At 44.7% G+C, this 21,636-nt stretch overlaps 1 protein-coding gene across 1 annotated transcript in view; it reads right to left on the reverse strand.

The window, feature by feature from the left end:
* LOC122925332 overlaps positions 1-21,636 on the reverse strand; it is a 135,653-nt gene that overhangs the window by 104,513 nt on the left and 9,504 nt on the right. Inside the window, exons 5-8 of the mRNA XM_044276721.1 lie at positions 20,791-20,879; positions 17,713-17,875; positions 14,606-14,686; positions 2,532-2,596 (exon numbers count right to left, since the gene is read on the reverse strand). Of these exons, the coding sequence (XP_044132656.1) occupies positions 2,532-2,596; positions 14,606-14,686; positions 17,713-17,875; positions 20,791-20,879 (398 nt within the window). The remainder of the gene's footprint in view (positions 1-2,531; positions 2,597-14,605; positions 14,687-17,712; positions 17,876-20,790; positions 20,880-21,636) is intronic.

The raw sequence follows: 21,636 nt of genomic DNA on the forward strand, positions 1-21,636 counted from the left end.
TTCCTTCTATACACCGGAGTGAGATGTTCCTGATGTCTAATCGACCGAGTTACCAAAGCCTAAACTGACAAGACGCCCTGAAGACCAAACCATGGACCAGATGCAGAGGATCCCAAACCAGCCGGCGACCAACGCGAAACGCCACCTCCTAAGTCACCTCCCGAAGAAAAGAAGCTACATGTCAAGATTGACTTTCTGTTTTCCATCATCTGTTTTGTTTTATGGATTCAGGACTTTTCGTAGACAAGACTGTTTTTTTCAAAGAAGATCGAGATTCGTCGAGGGACACTAGGGAGCATATGACAAAGAGGAGGGACTGTTGTGGAAATTTTATTATGCAGACATTTTATCTTAGGATGTGTGTGTGTTTTTAAAGATTGTCATCTGTCTCCCTGTGTCGGATTTAGCCAAAGAACGCTCTAGCAGAGGGTACTTGGGTAGGTTAGTAATTCAATTTCTAACCTAGTAGGGAATTACGTTGAGAACCATCACGACTGCCTTTTCTTTGATGGTACTTGGGTCAGATTTTTGCAAAGAAAGTAAAAATCACGGCCGATCCATGGCCTGAATGTTCCGCTGTAACCCTTTTATTCTATCAGGTATGCCCCCAGGCAGCCCCATGGGTTATCACCCGATGTCCACCACCGGGTTCGGGAGTTTCTCCCGGACCGAGACTCAATAACCAGTGTTCATTCTAGTCAACCAGGTGATTGGGTCGTGCTAAAGAAACATCCGAGGACAGGACGAAATATCTTGGGCCATTCCAGGTGCTGCTGATGACGCCAACCTCTCTGAAGTTCGAGGGACGAGACAACTGGATCCACACAGGTCACTGCAAGAAGCTGCTCAACTAAGTCAAAGAATGCAGAGTATCACTTTTGTTTATTTGTTACATGGAGGCATTTGTTGATAGCACATAACGATACAGTCCTAGAGGGTAATATTAATATTAGCTCTGGCTCCTGCTCCTCGCTTGTTAATCCTGTATGGGTGTCCGGGCAGCTAGGCGACCCGTAGATGTGGGATCCTCCAGTTGTGAGGAAGGAATACTGTTATGCCTGGCTAGCAGACACCATTGACAAGGGTCAGGCCCATACTGACAGGAGCAGGGCAGAGGCGGAGCTATTACTAGTAGGAGTCAGAATACTTTTTAAAGCTTTGGGAGGTCTTGGGGCTCACTGGTTTTCCATTGGATCTGGGCGAAAGGAAATAGGACATGTACTTATGTTTTTTTGTTTCCATTCCTTCTATACACCGGAGTGAGATGTTCCTGATGTCTAATCGACCGAGTTACCAAAGCCTAAACTGACAAGACGCCCTGAAGACCAAACCATGGACCAGATGCAGAGGATCCCAAACCAGCCGGCGACCAACGCGAAACGCCACCTCCTAAGTCACCTCCCGAAGAAAAGAAGCTACATGTCAAGATTGACTTTCTGTTTTCCATCATCTGTTTTGTTTTATGGATTCAGGACTTTTCGTAGACAAGACTGTTTTTTTCAAAGAAGATCGAGATTCGTCGAGGGACACTAGGGAGCATATGACAAAGAGGAGGGACTGTTGTGGAAATTTTATTATGCAGACATTTTATCTTAGGATGTGTGTGTGTTTTTAAAGATTGTCATCTGTCTCCCTGTGTCGGATTTAGCCAAAGAACGCTCTAGCAGAGGGTACTTGGGTTGAATCGGGACCAGTGGTAAAACCGTCAGTATGAAAACCTTCTCATGGGCTTGGAGACGTGTTCTCAGTGTGTAGGGGGCGTTTGCCGGTTTGTGAGCACTAAGTCCAATGCACTGGGCTTCTTCCCTTCAAATGTCTATACACATGTCACGGCTGAGGATGGGGGAAACCCTCAGCCGTGCGATGACAGAATTATAATCTAGTTATGGGGCCCAGTGATTTCTATGTACACCCCTGCCTGGGGCCCCTAGGAGCATTCACTTCAATGGGGCTGAGTGTGATAACAAGCACTCCCTCAGTGCGCCTGCGCCGATGACGTCTTCTCTTTCGGTGACGTCATCGGCGCAGGCGCACTGAGGGAGTGCTGAGGAGGCGAGCCTCCTTATCTCAGAGCGCCTGCGCCGAATCAACACAGGCGCACGATTTTTGAAATGCGGACAGGGCCGACCGGAGGAGGAGATCGCGGCTGGCCCTGTCAATTAACAAGAGGAGGGGGCGGTTTTCTGCGGCTGCTACCAGCAAGTAGACGCCCTACTTGCTGGTAGAAAGGTAATTAGCATATCATAAAAGTAAGTTTTTAGCAAAATCTACTGAACGAAAATTATTAATAACATAAGGTATAGCAATATCGCAGGATAGGGATTATAAGTACACAAAAAAAAAATGTAAGTTTAGTGGGGTGACAGAAGCCCTTTAATGCATATCCAACATATAACCAAAAAGAGTAAATCTAGAACTCTAAGTAAATTTTCTTTATAATATTCAGTGCTGGTAGGCCGTTGTTTCTCACTGTCAGGACTGAACACAGACTTTGTGACGTAAGCAGAACACAGTGAACAAAGAAAGGTTACCTTAGGAAATCACATGAGGCATAATACTCTTCTTGCACCTTTGCAGCGAGAATCTCTTTGAATGCCTGAAAGTCAGGACAGGATTTCACTTCAATCATCATACATTGGGCATTTTGTTCTAAAATCAATTAAAGAATTATTAGCAGAACAAATGAAGCTCTGGAACAGAACAAGCTGTTCCTGTAACACAAAAACCTCTATGGAGAATATTCATTATTATCGACCAATTTACAAAGGGATTAAGCTATTCCTTTAAAGTACATTGAAAGTCCTGTATATTAGTACAATATCCCCTCAGTATTTGTGTTACCACTAAGTGCTAATCTATCCGTATACCAATGTTGCACACTTTTTCTTTATCATTGTACATTAAAGTGATATATAGTGTGGGGGCTGTAAAAGTGAGTGGGGCTGACCTCTGGGTACCCTACTGATTCTGAGAACAAAGGATTTGCAGCATTGGTTTAGCACTGTGTCCCCCGCTGAACTTTGCCCGCACATCGGCACTCCCGAACACCTGGTTGTACAGGGAACAGCTCAGGTTGTAGTTATTAGTAGTAGTATTAATATATTTCTAGTGGGAATAGCAGAGGAATTACACACCATAGAGTCATAAGAGAAGATGCTACAGAATTCTCATTTTGGGTGGACTACAGGACCTCTTTACATGAATCAATTCTGGCTCTCACTGTTTAAACTCTTTACCTGTATAAAAGCCACCTGTCCACACACTCAATCAATCACACTCCAACTTCTCCACCATGGCCAAGACCAAAGAGCTGTATAAGGACACGAGGGACAAAATTGTAGACCTACACAAGGCTGGGATTGGATACAGGACAACAGGCAAGCAGCTTGGTGAGAAGAAAACAACTGTTGGTGCAATTATTAGAAAATGGAAAAAACACAAGATGACTGGAAATCTTCCTCGGTCTGGGGCTCCATGCAAGATCTTACCTCGTGGAGTAAAGATGATTTTGAGAAAGGTCAGGAATGAGCCCAGAACTACACAGGAGGTCCTGGTGAAAGACCTGAAGAGAGCTGGGACCACAGTCTCAGAGATTACCATTAGTAACACACTACGCCGTCACGGATTAAAATCCTGCTGGACACGCAAGGTCCCCCTGCTCACCCCAGCACATGTCCAGGCCCATTTGAAGTTCGCCAATGACCATCTGGATGATCCAGAGGAGGCATGGGAGAAAGTCATGTGGTCAGATAAGACCAAAATATAACTTTTTGGTATCAACTCCACTCGCCATGGAGAAAGAACCGTTCCAACTGTGAAGCAAGGGGTGGAAATATCATACTTTGGAGTTCTTTTCTGCAAAGGGGACAGGTCTACTGCAACGTATTGAAGGGAGGATGGATGAGGCCATGTATAGCAAGATTTTGGCCAACAACCTCCTTCCCTCAGTAAGAGCATTGAAGATGTGTCACGGCTGGGTCTTCCAGCATGACAATGACCCGAAACACACAGCCAGGGCAAGTAAGGAGCGGCTCCGTGAGAAGCATTTCAAGGTCCTGGAGTGGCCTAGCCAGTCTCCAACCCCGAAACCTGAAAGATCTGGAGGAGTGGGCCAAAATCCCTGCTGCAGTGTGTGCAAACTTAGTCAAGAACTACAGGAAATGTCTGACCTCTGTAGTTGCAAACAAAGGTTTCTGTACCAAATATTAAGTTCTGCTGTATCAAATACTTATTTCATGCAATAAAATGCAGAATAATTATTTAAAAGTCATACAATGTGATTTACTGGATTTTTTTTTTAGATTCTCTCTCTCACAGTTGAAGTGTACCTACGATATAAATCCAGACCTTTCTCTGCAAAATCGCCAGTGTATCAAATACTTATTCTCCCCACTGTATCAGTCGTCCCAGCTCCTGAAGCCTGCTGAGCTCTGAACGCAAGATTAGAAGTCGACTGGGCCACTTTTACTAATATGATTGTGCCCAGATGTTGGTGTAAAATGCACCAAAATTTGGTGCTTTTCTGTTGAGTAACCTCTCATCAAGGTTTTGACCTGTTTATGAAGCAAATACGCCAAAAAGAATAACCCACTGCACCCTGCTTGATGAGGAGTGTAGCATAACTCGCAGGCGGCAGGAGGTGGAGGGTCATGGCTTAATATGCTGCAGTGTCTGCCAAAATTTGGGCGCAGTAAGACAAATAATAGTTGGTGTAAAGTTAGACAAAAATATCTAGCCATACCTCAAATTTATCATCCAGCCTGCGCCACTGTTATACATTTGAGACAGTTTCAGTAAATATGTTACTAGGTATCTGATCGGTAGGGGTCCGACTCCTGCTACTCCTGCTGATCAGCTGTTTGAAGAGGCCACGGCCTTCATCCATAACAAGGTCTAAGTGAAGCTCAGCGCCATCCAAGTGACACCAAACACAGCTGCTACCCAATGGACCGCACTGTACTTGGTAAGCTACGAGGTGGACGTAGCGCTCACCAGAGTGCTGCAGCCTCTTGAAACGGCTGATCGTTCCAGTGATCATTACACCGATCACTTACCGATGACCTATGCTGAGGATAGTAAAAACACAAGTTAAGAACAGCACCAAAGACCCATTGAAGTCAGGGATGCAACAGGTCATCTGTTGAAGGATCCTCATCAGCCATTTGAGCGTGATGCCAGCATCTTCTCCAAACGGTTCCGTTTATTTACGCGATACACATAAAACAGCAGAGAAGCTGGCGTCACGCTCATCTTTTTCATTATCCTGAGGAGAGGTCATCTCTATAAAACCCTTTAGAAACAGCTGTAGATGTGCTTGAGGACCCAGTGTGAGAATCTTCTAGCCATGGCGTAGAAAAGACAGATCTGATCTATGCGACAGGTACGGGTATGCCATCGCCGAATATATTATGCGAGAGTAACATTTAGTAGGCTAAACACCCTGACGGCTGTGCGTAAAGCAGATGCTATTAGAAAATGCATAAATAATTGTTGTTGTCGGGAAATTGGCAGCAGCTACCGGTACACTCCATTTACTACTCACCACAAGGAAGAACTGATGAACTATGCATGAGTCCCCTGCTTTAAGTATTAACACAAAACTACCATAAATAATCATTTGAAGAAGTGTGAATATTTTTAATATACTCAACATTCTTGGGGCTTTATTTAAGTAATGTACGACAGCCAGCAGCATATCTTAAATGGCTTTTTACAATACTAGAAGTTTTGTCATAGCAATAGGATATTGCGGTGAGAGTCAGCCTACCGGGACAGAATACTGGGCCGTTAGTAGAGACCCTTTATTCTTAGGGAAAACAGTGCACCAGGTCCCCCGGCAGTGGGTCCCTAACTCTGCCATCTGTGCTGGTGTCAAATATGCCAGCAACACCCTCATCTGCCTCCTGTAAGAGCTAATTTTTGTGGTGCAAATTTTAGGTTTTATTAGTACCATTTTGGGCTATACACAACGATTTGGCCACTTTTTATTCCATGTTTTCAGAGGTAAGAAGACAAAAATAGGTCAGACTTTTATAGGTGCAGAGATACCAATTATTTATTAAAATTTTTACATCATGTTTGGAAAAAGGGGGGTTTAAGCTTTTCCAGTACAGGCCGGACCTAGGGCTGCAAGACTGGGGGGAGGCCTGGCATGACAGAGGCCTGGAGGGACTGGAGCTGTTAGGGAGTTAAGGGGTTAATTGGTGGGTTTTAGGTGGGCGTTGCATTAGGGGAGGGGGTAAGGTTTTAAAACGGGTGGGAGGTGCGGGAAGAGGGGCCATTTTGCAGGGAACAGCCAAATCTGCAGCAGCCGCATTGTCAGAGCTGCTGCATTACTTCTTTAATGGCTCTTCGGTACCTGCGACTATGTCTGAATCGATGTGCTGCTGGCGCAACTCCGGGCGGCAGCGGAGAGTAGGGGTCAGGAGTGGCTGCAGGCTTCTGTGGCGGGCCTGCTGCCAGGGTTGGGATATCCAGTTTCTACGGATGCCCCCATTACCCGGCCGCGGTAGACCAGGTCTCTGGCGTGCCTTAGTCCGGAAGAGACCCCGAGGGTCCAGCGCCGGGTTAGGAGCCCCTCCAGGGACCCTCTAGCACGCACCGCAGGTAGAAACACCAGTATCAGGCGGTCACGTGCCGGGAGGAATCCTGTAGGACAGCGGGACCCTGGGTGGGGGAGGCAAGAGGTCGGACTCACCTTGCCCGGCAGGGGAGAGATACCCTGTCTTCCACGTGTCGGCGGCGTCAAGATGGCGGCCCTGTGCTTCCTTCTCTTATCGGGCAGCATGTGGCTGGCTCAGAGATGGCTCCGGCGCAAGGGCGGTCTCTAGTGGCGGAGCTGCAGAAGCGCAGGGTCCTGGGCTTTCTTCAGTGATCGGGCAGTCACAGTTGGTTCCAGCTTGTACGATGGCGTCTTCTAGTGGCGGAACTGTGGAAGTGCAGGCTCCAGTAGCAGCAGCAGCAAGTGGTGGCACAGGCAGTGTTGAAGTCCAGATGACATCCAGAGGAGAGATCGGCGCTGGTCAAAGTCAGTTTCCGCCGTTTCCGGCTGGTGGATTCACAGCATCCACGCAGCCAGGTGAGATACGCTAGGAGTCCTCATTAGCAGTTGCTTGTCTCAGGAGGGCTTCCGGGGTTGGAGGGGGCCCGGGGGGTCCGTAGCTGGTGGGCTGGGGGATTTATTACTGAGTTTGCGGGAGCTAATAAAAGGACTGGCGGGACCTGGGATGGGGTCACTACTGGCCACTTGGGGCGTGCAGGGGTCAGGAGTACTGGGTATTGCGGAACGGATGGGGGGCCAGCGGGGCGTTGTGGGCATCGTTACAGGGTTTGAAAGATACGGATGGGGTTAGGGAGAGTGAGGGTGGTAAGGATAAGGACGGGGGAGCTGCGTTTTGACAACACTGCGTGAGGGGAGGTTTATGTTTGCTTTGAGGGGCCTCTGGGGGCACACTTGAGGATGGATGTAAAAAAATTATAATTTAGAAAGGGGAATATGTGGACATTTTCTCATTGCTCCCCCTTGAGATGTTTAATTTGGATAGGGAGAGGAAGGATGATAAAAAAGAAAGAAGACAAGGATAGACGGCGGTATCGTTAGATTCCGCAGACTTTTTCCAACTGGATGCAGGCGTTTGTGATCCTTGCCAATGTCATTGGGGAGAAGCCGCCTGGGAATTGTTCTGCGCTTTTCTGTTATCTGGACGCGATAGGGGAGGCATATAGGGTATAGGAGGGGCTCGGGTGGTTGAGGTATGATGAGCAATTTCAGCAACAAAAAGCGGCCTAGCATCTGGTGGGATCATAAAGATATAGGTTTGTGGATGCGGGTGATGGCCCCAGTCAGGGCACGGCAGTCTTTTCCAGGGGGCGCCGGGGGTTCTGGGCAATCAGAGCGCTTGGCGGCCTTACAAAAGGGGTGGATGCAGGTATGGGGATAAGTGCAAATTTAAGCACCAGTGTTCCTCATGTGGGGGGAATCATGGAGCGCAGCGGTGCTTTAAAGGTCATAGAGGAAAGGGGGGGCGAGGGGTATGGAAAAGGGGCGGACGCCAATTCGGGTAACTGAGATGGTACCCTTTCTAAATAGGTACCCTAATGTGGAGGCGGCAGCGTTTTGTTTGGGGGTTTTAGGGAGGGTTTTCGGATTCCGTTCGTTGGGGGTGATTTTTGGCAAGGGAGAAAAAATTTGAAGTTGGCGATGGAGCGTCCAGGGGTGGTGACCCACAAATTTCAAAAAGAGGTGGAGTTAGGTTGCATGGCAGGGTCCTTTCGGGACCTGCCGATGCAAGATCTGTGGGTGTCACCATTGGAGGTTGTGCCAAAGAGGGAGCCTAACAAATTTCGCCTTATCCACCACCTTTCATTTCCAAAAGGGGGTTTGGTTAATGACGGGATTGCGCCGGAGTTGTGTTCGGTGGTGTATACCTCGTTCGATGAAGCGGTTCATTGGGTTCAGTCTTATGGGCAGGGAGCGTTGTTGGCTAAGGTGGATATTGAGGCGGCTTTTCGTCTGTAACTGGTACACCCGGATTGTCAGCACTTGCTGGGTTGTTTTTGGGACTGTTTTTTTTTTGTTGATCAGTGTTTGCCTATGGGTTGTTCGGTGTTGTGCGCTTATTTTGAGACATTCAGCAAATTTTTGGAATGGGTGGCGCGTAAGTGGTCGGGTTCGATTATTCACTATATGGATGATTTTTTCTTTATTGGGCCGCCAGGTTCGAATGGATGCTCCGTGATGTTGCATTCTTTTGAAGCCATGTCGGAACTTTTTGGGGTTCTTTTTGGGTTTTGGTGCGGGAAAAAACGGAAGGCCCTACAACGGTGCTTTGGGGTGTATTTTCAGGGTCGGTGGTGTGTAGGCGAGTGGCCGCTGAGATGAAAGAAAGAAGGCTGGGTGAAGAATTTAGTGCTGCTAGAGCTTTTTCCTATTGTGGTGGCGGTGTCCATTTGGGGGGAATTTTTTCGAATTAGGAAGGTGTGATTTTATTGTGACAACTTAGTGGTGGTGGTGGAGGCTATTAATCGTATTTCGGCTTCATCTCCGCCAGTTGTGTGCTTGCTTCAGCATTTGGTTTTGGGTTGTCTATCACTGAATGCTTGGATAGTAGCAACTCATGTGCCGGGGGTAAGTAACTCAATTGCAGATGCCTTGTCTCGTTTTCACGGGGACCGGTTTCGGGTGTTGGCACCGGAGGTGGACAAGCATGGAGTGAGCTTTCCCCAGGAGCTGTGGAATCTGCCATTTGGTCGGTTGGAGAGTTGGTGAGGGGATCCTTGTCGGGAAGGGGGGGGGACCTGGGTGGCATATGATAAGGCATGGGGGTGTTGGGAGGAATGGTGTCAGCGTTTTCAGGGGCAAGGTCTGGAAGATGGGGTTCTGTTGTTCTTTGTCGGCATTGCAGACAGAAGGGGTGGTCGGTGTCCAGAATGGGGAAGTTTATGGCGGGAGTGGCTTTTGGTTGTAAGTGTCGGGCAGAACCGGATGTGACAAAATCATTTTGGGTGTTGCAGGCATGAAGGGTTGGAGGAGGCGATCTCCCAGTGAGGATCAGCGTAGGCCTATTTCCTTCACGCTGTTAGCGGACATGGTGGAGCAGTTGGGTCGGGTTTCTGTGTCGGTTGGGGAGGTTAGGTTTCAGTTAGCTTTTTCTTTGGCCTTTTTTGGGGCATTACGCATTGGGGAATTGGTCAGTCCGAGTGAGAGCCGTGGGGGTGGGCTTCAGAGAGAGGATGTGGAGTTATTTGCTGACAGGGTGGAATTTCGTATTAGGAGGTCTAAAAAAAGGATCAGTTGGGTCGGGATTGTTGGGTTGTTTTATACCAGATAGTAGGATCACGTGCCCGGTTCGGTGTCTTAAAGAATTTTGGGGGAACATGGTTGAGGGTGATGGGCCACTGTTGGTGCATGAGTGTGGGTCTTTTCTTTCACTTTTCCAGTTTTTAGCGTTGTTACGGGCTTGTTTAGCAAGGTTGGATAGGGACCCCTCGCTGTTTGGGGGTCACTCTTTCCGGATTGGCGCGGCCACGGAGGCCGCTAGGAGGGGGTTGGGGGATGACGCCATTCGCAGCATTGGGCGGTGGGAGTCTATCCGGTTCCTATCACTAGATCAGAGACCAGCTGGGAATGGAGAGGTGGCAGCGTATACACAGCTCTCTTTATTCAGTTCAATAGCAATTTTGAAAATACACAAGTTTGTGCAAGTGAATAATGAAGTTAATAGAGAGAGACATGCATACGCGGCCACCTCTCCATTCCCGACTAGGTGCCATGGAACCCTGTTCTTGAGATAGGAGAGGGTCCCAGAGTTAGAATAAGAAGTGATCCAAAACTCATATTTGTCCCAGAAATTGTAGCAATGTACAGCAATGTAAGCATATGGCTGTCAGACTATGCCAACATAAAAAAAGTTTAGTTTGTTAAAAGTGATTTTTATGTAAAAGTAGTAAAATATACCAAAAATACACAAATGTGTTATTGTTGTAGTCAAATAAACCTGCAAAATCAAGTTCTGATCTCAATGATGCCATATTTAGAATCAGTGATGGCCAGTTCGCTGTGTTCGCCCGCGAACACATGCGGGCTGCCATCTTAACTCACAAGTCCGGCGAGGCACAGGTAAGCCCTTACCTGTGCCTGTGCTGCGAGTCGGTCTGAAACAAATGCGGTCACCGGGAGCAGGCAGTTCCGAGAACAGCCCGATGAAGGCCCCCGGCAGCTGTTCTAGGAAATGCCTGCTCCCGGTGACTGCATTTATTTCAGACCGGCTCACGGCACAGGCACAGGTAAGGACTTACCTGTGCATCGCCGGACTTGTGAGTTAGATGGCAGCCCGCATGTGTTCACCGGCGAAAACGGTGAACTGGCCATCACTGTTGAGAATGTCATTTAAATAAAATAGCTTTTTTTATTTATTCCCCATCCCCAAAAAATTGAATAAAAAGTGATCCACTAGTCATATGTACTCCAAAAATGCAATGAACTATACTGTTTTGCTTCTGCATAACACTAACCTTCATACAGCTCAGTTAATAAAAAAAATTACAGCTGTCAGACTATGATGACAAACACACAAAAGTAGAAAAAACTATAACAAAACTATATGAATTAGATATTGTTGTAATCGTATCACCTAGCAGAATAACAGAACATCTTAACTTACAAATTTCAGAATAGTTTTTTGGTTTATCCTAAATCTTAACCCCTTCCGGACTGCCGCTGTACATGTATGCCAGAAGTCTCGAGTTTTAAAAAGGTGCCGACACCATAGCAACTGGGTTTCTTCTGTTTTAAACAGGAGGCACCTGGAGCTAATGTCTGAGACAGATCGCAGATATTTAACCCTTCAGATGCCAAGCGACCTTTACTCAATAGGCTTTAATGTAAGTCACACATGACCAGCCTAGTTTTCACACTCTTGATGCCTCGATTCATTCAAAAACTTTGATGTTAATGCTGCTTCTGTACAGCGTTAAAATGTATTGGCTCCGTGGAGCCAAATCTCTTCTCGCCTCAGTCAGTTACTACTGTATTCCTATCTGTGTATTTCAATACAATTTAAAGTAGCAATCCGTCTGGAACCTCAGTACCAAAGCCCACTTCGGATTCCTATTTTAAATTGTTTTTAAATACACAGATATGAATACAGTAGTAATCCACCGACGTCTCGAACGACTTTGGGTGAAGTGAGGTTTGGCTGCACGGAGCCAATACATTTTAATGCTGTACGGAAACAGCGTTAACATCAAAGTTTATTTTTTTTTGTTTAAAAAGGCTTTAATGATAATAAATGTAAATACACTTAAAAAAAAGAAGTATAGCAAATATAATCAATAACATAAAACTGTAAGTAAAGTGGGTATTGACTTCGGATCTATGATCCAAAGGTCGATTCGCACAAGACTAATTGCAACCAATACATTCAAAAAGGTACAGTCCTGTTACGGGGTTATACTCAAAGAAGAAAATAATCTTATTCTCCTTCTTCCTCTCCTTTTTCCCATAGACTTAAGTCATACCTTTTTGCTTCACTGCTTTTTGAAAAACTATTATTTGTTCCAGGTAATCCCTCTCCCCCAGTCTCTCTGTCAATTCTTGTGACTGTACCAAAAAATTACTGTACTCTCTATTGATTTTAAGTAATCTTAAAAATTGCCCGTAAGGTAGTGCTTTTTTTGTATGGTTCGTATGATAACCATTATAGTGTAAATGGGAATTTGTAAGCGTTATTTTCTTGTGACCCTTTGTACAGTATGTATGTTATTATTCTCAATATTAATGGACACATCCAGAAAGTTCTGGGCATGTCCTCCAAACCCCTCCTATAAATTGCATATTCAAATATTCACTTTCACTACCCCTCCATACCACTAGGGTATCATCAGTGAATCTGTTCCAATAACTACTATATGAAATGAATGGATTCTTATCCGTGTCCACATAATCCTCCTCCCAAATTGCAAGAAAGAGGTTTGCTAGAGTGGAGGCCACAAGGGTTTAAAAAAATATATATATATGATTGAATTTTACTCATTTTAGGCTAAAAATCTTTTTTTCAATTGGTCTTTATTTAAAAAAAAAAAAACATTGAGCTATTCTGTCACAAAGTGTTAAAGGGGTTATCCGAGTAATTTTTTAGTTCTTTCTATGTTCCTAACTAAGCAAGTGTAACAGCTTTCCAATTCACTCACTTTATCTCCAGTGCCTGGTTTCTCAGATTTCACTAAGGGTCACATGACCTGTGATGTCAGCTTCTCTCCCTGCTCTGATAAAAGCCTGTAAACGAGACGTCACTGTGCTGGCCACGCCCCCCCCCCCCCCCCCTTCCCTGCCGTCTGCTCTCTCCTAGGATTCTTAACCCCTTCAGCTGCACATACTGGCTAGCTGCAGCAGTGACAATTCTGGGCACAGGATCTGACAGACTAGAGAGAGCATTGCACAAGAAGGTAGGGGGAAGATCCTGTGTGTATTAGCAGTGTCATTATACAGGTGTGACATGTAGTTCTACACTTACAAGTTGCTGTTGATTCTCCTAGCACTCAGGGCAGCTCTTGTAGCCACTCCCTTAGCAGTGTCATTATACAGATTGGACTTGTAGTCCTACACATACAACATGCTGCAGAGTCTCCCAGCAGGCAGACATGTCACTCAGGGCAGCTCTTGTATCCACTCCCTTAGCAGAGCAGGGGGAGGGGCAGACATGTCACTCAGGGCAGCTCTTGTATCCACTCCCTTAGCAGAGCAGGGGGAGGGGCAGACATGTCACTCAGGGCAGCTCTTGTATCCACTCCCTTAGCAGAGCAGGGGGAGGGGCAGAGATTGTTTTTATTGCATGTAAACAAAGGGCCAGAAAAGAACCAGGAAAAAGAGGAAATATTTATTATTTTTTTGGCTTAAAACTTGCTTAGCTTAGTTATATATTGCTGCCCATCAGATTTTCAGTGCTATATTATTTTTTTTCATAACTCGGACAACCCCTTTAACTGTCTAGCTGTGTGAATCTTACTTTTTACTTTTACTTTGTGTCATCTAATAATGCTTATCTATAATTTAGCAAGAGGTCATAAACATATATTTAAGCCACGTTCTTATTAGTAAGATAACAACTGAGCTATGATGAGTGTGTAGGAGGTCAGAGATAAGGAGCCAACAGCTGAGCTGTCTGATGGAACTGAGTAAAAATACAGATCCTGCTGCTAGAGAATGTCAAAGCTGTACAGGGTAAAGGGCTCAAAATTGTTAATAAAGACTAACTGAAAAAAAAAATATTTTTAGCTCAAAATGAGTATGAGTACAATGAAATAATAACAATAATACTAATAAACATTGCCCCCAAAGGATACAGTACATAGCCTTTAAAGCCATTGTCCAGGAGCCCAAAAATGAGTCATCACCTACAGGGATGATTGCCTACTGTTTATTATTTATCTTCCTCAGATTTCATTGTTTACCTCCACTCTATTAGGACAGAGCTGTGATCTGTGACTACAGAGTTATACCACAGTGCCTACAGGGAGACTGAAGTCATCTGAGACAAACCTCCTGTCTCATCGTTGGCTCAGAGTGTTGCTCTCTCCCTCCTCCATGCACATTTACCTGTTCTGATTGGTTGTGTATACAGTGGGGGACTGGGGCACCTAGGGACCACCAGTAAAGTTCATTCTGGTGGCCCAATGTTCAGCTACATGCAAATATTACCTGACCCCCATTCGCAAATTCCTAAAACTGCACCAACAGATACAGTATTTATTTTCAGTAGCAGCCAGACTGTTCTGTCATGAAAACCTTGTCTCTGTGCCTAGAAGTCATCTCAGCCTCTCCATCCATCTATAATAATAATTAGTGGGCAGCCCCATTGTAAAAATGCCTATTCTGTTCCTCAATACGGACAAGAATAGAACATGTTCTATAATTTGCAGCATGACCACACTAACGGGGACAGCACAGACGACATCTGCGCTGTCCGCATTTTTTTGCATCCTAATAGAAATTAATGTGACCGCTTTCCATCTGCAAAAAATGTGAATTGGATGTGGACCGAAAATACGGTCATGTGCATGAGACCTAAGGCCTTAGTCTTACACTAATTGGAAAGTTTCCGATTACCTCTTTGTCAATCACCAGTAGTTCCACATCTGATTTGCACACAAATGATACCAGTCTTTCGTTGGTTACAAGGCCAATATCCTGCCAAAATAAAGAAAAATGCAATAAACCAAATTCACCAGAAACCTTTTTATATTACCTGTGCTATTGTACAGTGCTATCACAAATGTGAAAAACCCTGATGAAGCCAGGTGACTGGCCATATGCGTAGGGCGTTTTCTCTTCCCCTGACACAGGTGCACAATGGGGCATATTTTTTACCTTTAGATCATTTGTGTTGTATGTTTTATGTGCTGATGGTAATTTTTTTTTTTTTGCCTATTGTCTTAGGCTAGTTTCACACTAGCGGCAGGGGAGTTCGGCAGGCTGTTCCGGCGGGTGAACAGCCTGTCGGCTCCGTCCTGCCGCTAGTTCATGTGTGCCCCTGGACTGCCGCTCCGTTCCCATTGACTATAATTGGGGAGGGGGCGGAGTTCCGGCGGCAGCACGGCAGCGCACAGCGAGAGGCAGCCGGACTAAAACTACTGCATGTAGTAGTTTTAGTCCGGCTGCCTCTCGCCGTGCGCTGCCGCCGGAACTCCACCCCCGCCCCCAATATAGTCAATGGGGACGGAGCGGCAGTCCGGAGGCACACGTGAACTAGCGGCAGGACGGATCCCACAGGCTGTTCATCCGCCGGAACAGCCTACCGGACTCCCCTGCAGCTAGTGTGAAAGTACCCTTATCATGTGTGTACCTGTTTGTCTATAACATGCTGCCTGCAGATTAGACTCAATGTTCAACCTGACAGGTTTCTTTAAAGGAATATGGTTGTAACACTGTTGCTGCTGTCTAATGAGGATAACCCCTGTGAGGAATATGTGGAGTTATGATTTAATTCCTGCTACCTGCTCAGGTTGAGGGGTAGTTGGGCAGATCCACAGGTGGCCCTGCTTCAAAACAGACCACATGTTCACATTTCACAGCCCACCCAGGATGAATACCTGTGCGGGGCCGAGGTGGTCAACAATAACAAACAAGAAACTCTCTAGACATCCGGGAGCTGGCAGTTCATAAGAAATTATGACCTAACTGTACATCGCATAAATACACCGTTTACGTCTCTGCGACCCTGGGACCAAGACGGACTTTTCACATTCTTCGTTTGCTGGTAGGACGCAGGGAAGGGGAGATGCGGAGAACTCCTAATTCGAACCAAATATCAATGCCGTGTTTGGTCTCCACATGCTCCAACGGTTCAGTCGGATCCATTGGTACCAGAACCATCTCACTATAGCCTTCCGGTGAGGAGCTATAAGCCATAATGGGTTTGTGGATTTTTGGCTACCAGGACCAGGGAGGGGGAGTGGGATCCTCTCAGGGGGAGGGAGGGGAGTGACTGACTAAGGGTTAAAGTGCCCGTGCAGGGCACAGGCCATTGTCTTTCTCTGATGGGGCTCACGTTGTATAACGTGTTTGGAGGGACCTTGGAAAACCTGCTTATGTCACTGCCTCCCGTGTGGCTACGGCATTCACTATCACAGCCTTTATCCAGTAACTGATTGTCATTTGCTAAGTGATTGTACGTCCATCTGTATTTGCACATCTGACCATTGTATATACCTGTGTGTATATAGTGTGTCTAGTGCGCCCTTAAGGCAATTAAATATATAAATGTATCTTGCGATGTTCTGTATCTCGATCCACGAATCCCCACGTCTGTGTTTTGGCATAACATCATACACTACCCCGGTTTGTTCCTGACCCGATATAATCCTGTCAACGAACTGGGCTTATATCTGAGGAACTGGTGGCCGTCTACCAGGCTGGAAGTGCTCTGTTTCACTGGGGCAGTGAAAAGGCTCTCTCAGCTCGTCAGGGTTCTGGGTGAGCGTTGTGTCTGGACCACCCTCTCTCACTCCCCATGCCTCCCTGTGCCCGTGCGGACAGGAGGTGTCTGTGTAAACTGTGCCAAGCTGGGACAGACCATGACGTTCTCTAGTCCTAGCAAGGGGGGGAACTAACTCTCCTTAGGGAGAGAGCACCTTAATCAGTGTGAGGAGACTTATAGGCCGTACATGCTCCTCTGGAATTCTGGGAGGGAAGGGATCCAAATCAGCTCTTAACAAGCTTTGTCTCTAATGCCACCAGATGGAAGGCAGCTATCCTATAAGTCAATATCCAGCTCCTAAAAATAGTTCTCTAGTCCTGAAATGCAATCAGATGAAATTCTCATCCAGCTGAAGCCAAACAGAATTATTCCTGTGGTTTTCACATTAATTTGCCTTTAGAAATCTGCCTTTATTTGCGTCGCTGTTACTGCCGTTAGAGCTGCAGAAGCGGGGAAAAAGAAAAGTCCGATTTTTCAGGGTAACTTATTTACCAGACTTGTCATGTCTTGGTAACCAGTGACGAAATCGTACTGCACGATCGCGATGTACAGTGACGTCAGGCGGGGCTGCAAGGTGTGGTGTCGTCACAACCCCTTTTAATTTAATCTGGGATCACTAGGCTTTTGTATTTAACACTCATGTGACATGGAGCCTGCAAGCACCCATGTGTATGACACCTATACAAATTACATAGAAGGCTGAAAGTGTGTGAATGGTGAGTTTTCTATCACGTTGTTTGTTTAGATGATAACTCAAGCCATGCGTGAACACAATTATCCATTAGGTCAGAAAACAGACCCATAAATATGGTTATATTAGGCGTGCCCACATCAGTGACCATGATCTTACCCAGTTATTATGAACTTGCAAGAGCCAAAAAATCCATTAACAACCATTTATGGGCAGTTCGTTTAAATAGGGCACTGGAGGTGCAGCGTGCACAGGATACAGTACAGTGCTGTAATCATCATTTTAGAGTTTACATTCTGCCCATATATTCATATTATGAACACCCACCAATATTGCAATTATTGCCTGTGTGACCTGTGTTGCTGTTTTGGAGGGGAATTTTGGTGGCGTTTTGCATGCGATAGCCTAGAATTTGCTTTATTCCATTGAGAGTTCACAGTGAAGGGTGATATTATAGCGGTACACATTCAATAGGTTCATTCCATTGAAACATTAAAACCGTAGAGCAGGTTAGAGAACTGTTTTTACGTTTCAGGCTTCTCTTACCCCAACAAAATCTCCTTCTTCAACTTCATATAATGTAGAAGATGATGAACTTTGCTTCCTGAAACTTGACTCCTCTGTTGTTGCCTCTAGTCGCCCAGATAATACGATATAACACTCACATGGTACGTGTCCACGTTTAATAACTAAGGTGTTTGATTCATATCTGTAAAACAGAAAGCTCTCATGTTTTCTCCAAGCACTTTAGTTTCCTTCAGCAAGATAAAATTGGTTATAGTGTGTATATGGCTGACATGCAGGAATTAGAATCTCCATTAGGCCACTTTTACACGGTCAGTATTTGGTCAGTATATTCTCTCTCTATTTGCAAGACAAAACCAGGCGTGGAACTGACCGAGAAAAAGTATAATGGGAAGATTTGTACCACTTCTGGTTTGGTTTACAAATACTGATGAAAAATACTTACTGTGGGTAAGTGACCTTAGACCAGTGGTGATGAACCTATGGCACAGGTGCCAGAGGCGGCACTCAGAGCCCTCTCTGTGGGCACTCGCACCCTGGAAAAAGTCTATAGTGTACCAATTTGCCTTAGACTTTTCCTGCCATTCATCAGCACAGGCGCACTATGAACAGCACAGGCAGCGCACTGAATGTAGGCAGGATATTATAGCTAAATGATAAATTACATTGAAGATATACTATATTGGTATTCATTGCCATTGCAGTCTTGGCACTTTGCGATAAATAAGTGGGTGGTAGGGTTGCAGTTTGGGCACTCGGTCTCTAAAAGGTTCGCCATCACTGCCTTAGACCATAAGCTAGCATAGACATGGAAAGATGTTTTATACAGCATTTAGTTGCTAGTATGTTTAAATGTCTTTTGCTTGGATAAGTAGTTTTGTCACCTGATAGCCACCTAAAGCACACATTGTAGATTTTTATGTAGAAAATACTCATGAAAACCACATTAAAAAAATACACATAAATCTGCACTATTTATTGTGGTTTTGGTGCATTTTTTATGTGTTTTTTGTGCAGTTTTTTGTGTGGATTTTGGGGGTCATTTATTAATCTGAAATACACCTAAACGCAAGCAACAGGAAGACCAAGGAACCTCCAAATAGCTCAGAGACAAAGTTGTGGAGAACGTTGGGTTATAAAAATATCCCTAAATTAATAGTCCCACAGAGCACCAATAAATCCACTATAACAAAAAGGAATGAATATGGCACAACTAGAAACCTGAGAAGAGAAGGCCATCCACCACAACTGACAGACCAGGCAAAGGGAGGCATGAATCTAAATCTATTCTGGAGAGGTTTAAGGGGGAGACCTTTAAATGTCTTGGAATGGCCTAGTAATATATGATAAGCAAAAACTTGCTCCTATGCGGTACTCCAAAATCTCTCTACTTTTTAAAAGAATGGGAAAGAGATTTAAACACCTCATTTACAAACGAAGAAACCAGAGATATTACTCTCACCCAAACTTTCCTCAAGATGTACTAATATACAGGAAAACACGTACAAGGTGATATTCAGATGGTATCTCACACCTGTCAGACTAAGCCAAATGTATAGTACTACCTCAGACATGTGCTGGAGATGCCTAAAAGAGAGAGGCACCTTTCTGCACATATGGTGGTCCTGTCCACATGTACAAACATTCTGGAATCGGGTGTTTGGTCACATTAACTGCATTCTAGACAAAAAAGATTCAAAGAGGATCATCAGTTGTCCCAAGATCGCCTTATTAAACATTATGCCAAATTCAATATCCTTTTCTGAGAAAAGTCTATTAAGACCACTTATAGCAGCAACAAGAATTATCATAGCTTCAAATTGGAAATCACATGGCCCTATACCTGAGACACTCTGGCTTCTCAAAGTTGCCTCAATCTCCAGACTTGAAGAACTGTCGCATTGGGAGTTGAGGTCACATCATAAATACAAAAAAATCTGGTCCCCTTGGCACAAATGGAGATCCTCATTACCTTAATCCCTATTATAAGGTCCTGGGCTCAAGAGATCACAATCACTAACTTCAGATAAACAGACATTCCCCCTTTGAACTATAAAGACATTTCTTTATAGTTCTTCTTTTCTTTATTTTCTCTCTTCCATATCAGATACTTACATATCTTGCTCTTTAACTGGTACTCCCCCCCCCTTCCCCCTCCCCTTCCCTACCTCCCACTTGTTAAGTTTTTGTTCTTATCAATGTCAACTTGCTATTGATGTTATTGTCTCCTATCGGCTATTAATTCCATTGCCTTCAAATATAAGTCAACAGACTAAATACCCGTGCTTAACTACTCACTACGGGCGTAAAAGTCCCATGTATCCATCCTTGGTAACTAGGGCTTATTATTATTATTATTCTTTGTATGCTCACTACAATATCTCTGTTACTATTCATAGGTAATATGGAACGTGACTATTGATAGCTTGATTTACAAACTGTTTGTAACCCCCCTATATGTTTTATCTTTGAAATCAATAAAAAGATATTAAAAAGAAAGGAATGGCCTAGTAATAACCCAGAAGTAATCCAATGGAGACTCTGTGTCATGACTTAAAGACTGCTGTACACCAATACAACCCACCTCAGGCTAAGTTCACATCACCGTTTCATTTTCTGTTCTTCTGATCCGTCAGAAGAACAGGAAACAAAAAAGATGGATCCTTTATTTTGAGCATCCATTATACTCAGTTATGCAGGTTTTGCATCCGTTTTAGACATTTCCGTCTGAGAGACATTATTTTAGACAGAAAAAAATAACTTTTTATCCCGTCTAAAATAATGGATCTCAGACGAAAATGGCTAAAACGGCTGCAAAATGTGCATAACTGAGCAGAATGGATGCTTTTCCGAGATTCATTTTTTTGTTTTCTTCTGATGGATCAGAAGAACAGAAAATGAAGCGGTGATGTGAACCTGGCCTCACATGAAGAAGTGAGAGCAGTTTTGCCTGGAGGACTTCAGTGTATAGTTGTGTTAAGCTAAAAAAAAAAAAAACAGGGGCATGGATATTTTTACAATCTACCTTATTTGTGCAAAACTCACAAAACCTTATTTACATCTTTCTCCACAGCCGATGCTTTCCCTTTAAGCACTTACTCTTGGTAGAGGAAATGGTTACAGAGTTCCAGTTGAACCTTGTCAGGAAGACTCTGAAATGCTCTGTTCTTCTTTAGACAAGACTGTATCTTTAAGAAAAAAAATAAAAATTAATGTATTGTTTGTGGTTATGTAATTGGTGTGATATTTTAAGGGTCGCTGAGTTTTAGTAAAATGATATGTCTGAGAAATATCTAAAATTTTGATTGGTGGGAGAGCGCCACTGATCGCTAGAACGAGGAGATGTAAGCACTCATGTATTACATTCTAATAATTAAGGGTCCTGAGGTGTAGAAAATAATTTTATTTGGAGCTGACTGTGGAATAAGATCAGGGTTAGATATACTATGTGGAGCTGCACGAGGGCCCAAGAGGAAAAGGGGCCCAATGCATCCTAATATCTGCTCCATTGTAAGTAAACTGTTGTCATAGTTGTTACTGGTGGATTAAAAACTGCAAGAGAAGTTGAGACATCGCTAAACAATTTACTATAAAGGAGCTCTATGATAAGCGCCTCACTCTGAATAAACTAGCTGTTACATACAAGGGCCCCAAAAACTTTTTGCAGGGGCCCTTACCAGTCTATGAGGATAGGCCCTCAGAAGCATCTCCACTGGTGGGCCTAAGGAACTTCAGTCCAACACAGATTTTAGCTCATACCTTACAGGTTCGTCTGACTTCCTCTAGACCAGGGATGGCCAACCTACGGCTCTGCAGCTGTTGTAAAACTACAATTCCCACCATGCTGTAGGCTGAAAGTTGGAGACAGTCTGGGCAGGGGCGTAACTACCATAGCGGCAGACCATGCGACTGCTATGGGGCAAGAGGGGACCCAGTCTTAGTTGG

This window comes from Bufo gargarizans, chromosome 1 (assembly GCF_014858855.1).
Source record: "Bufo gargarizans isolate SCDJY-AF-19 chromosome 1, ASM1485885v1, whole genome shotgun sequence".
NCBI classification, from domain to species: domain Eukaryota; kingdom Metazoa; phylum Chordata; class Amphibia; order Anura; family Bufonidae; genus Bufo; species Bufo gargarizans.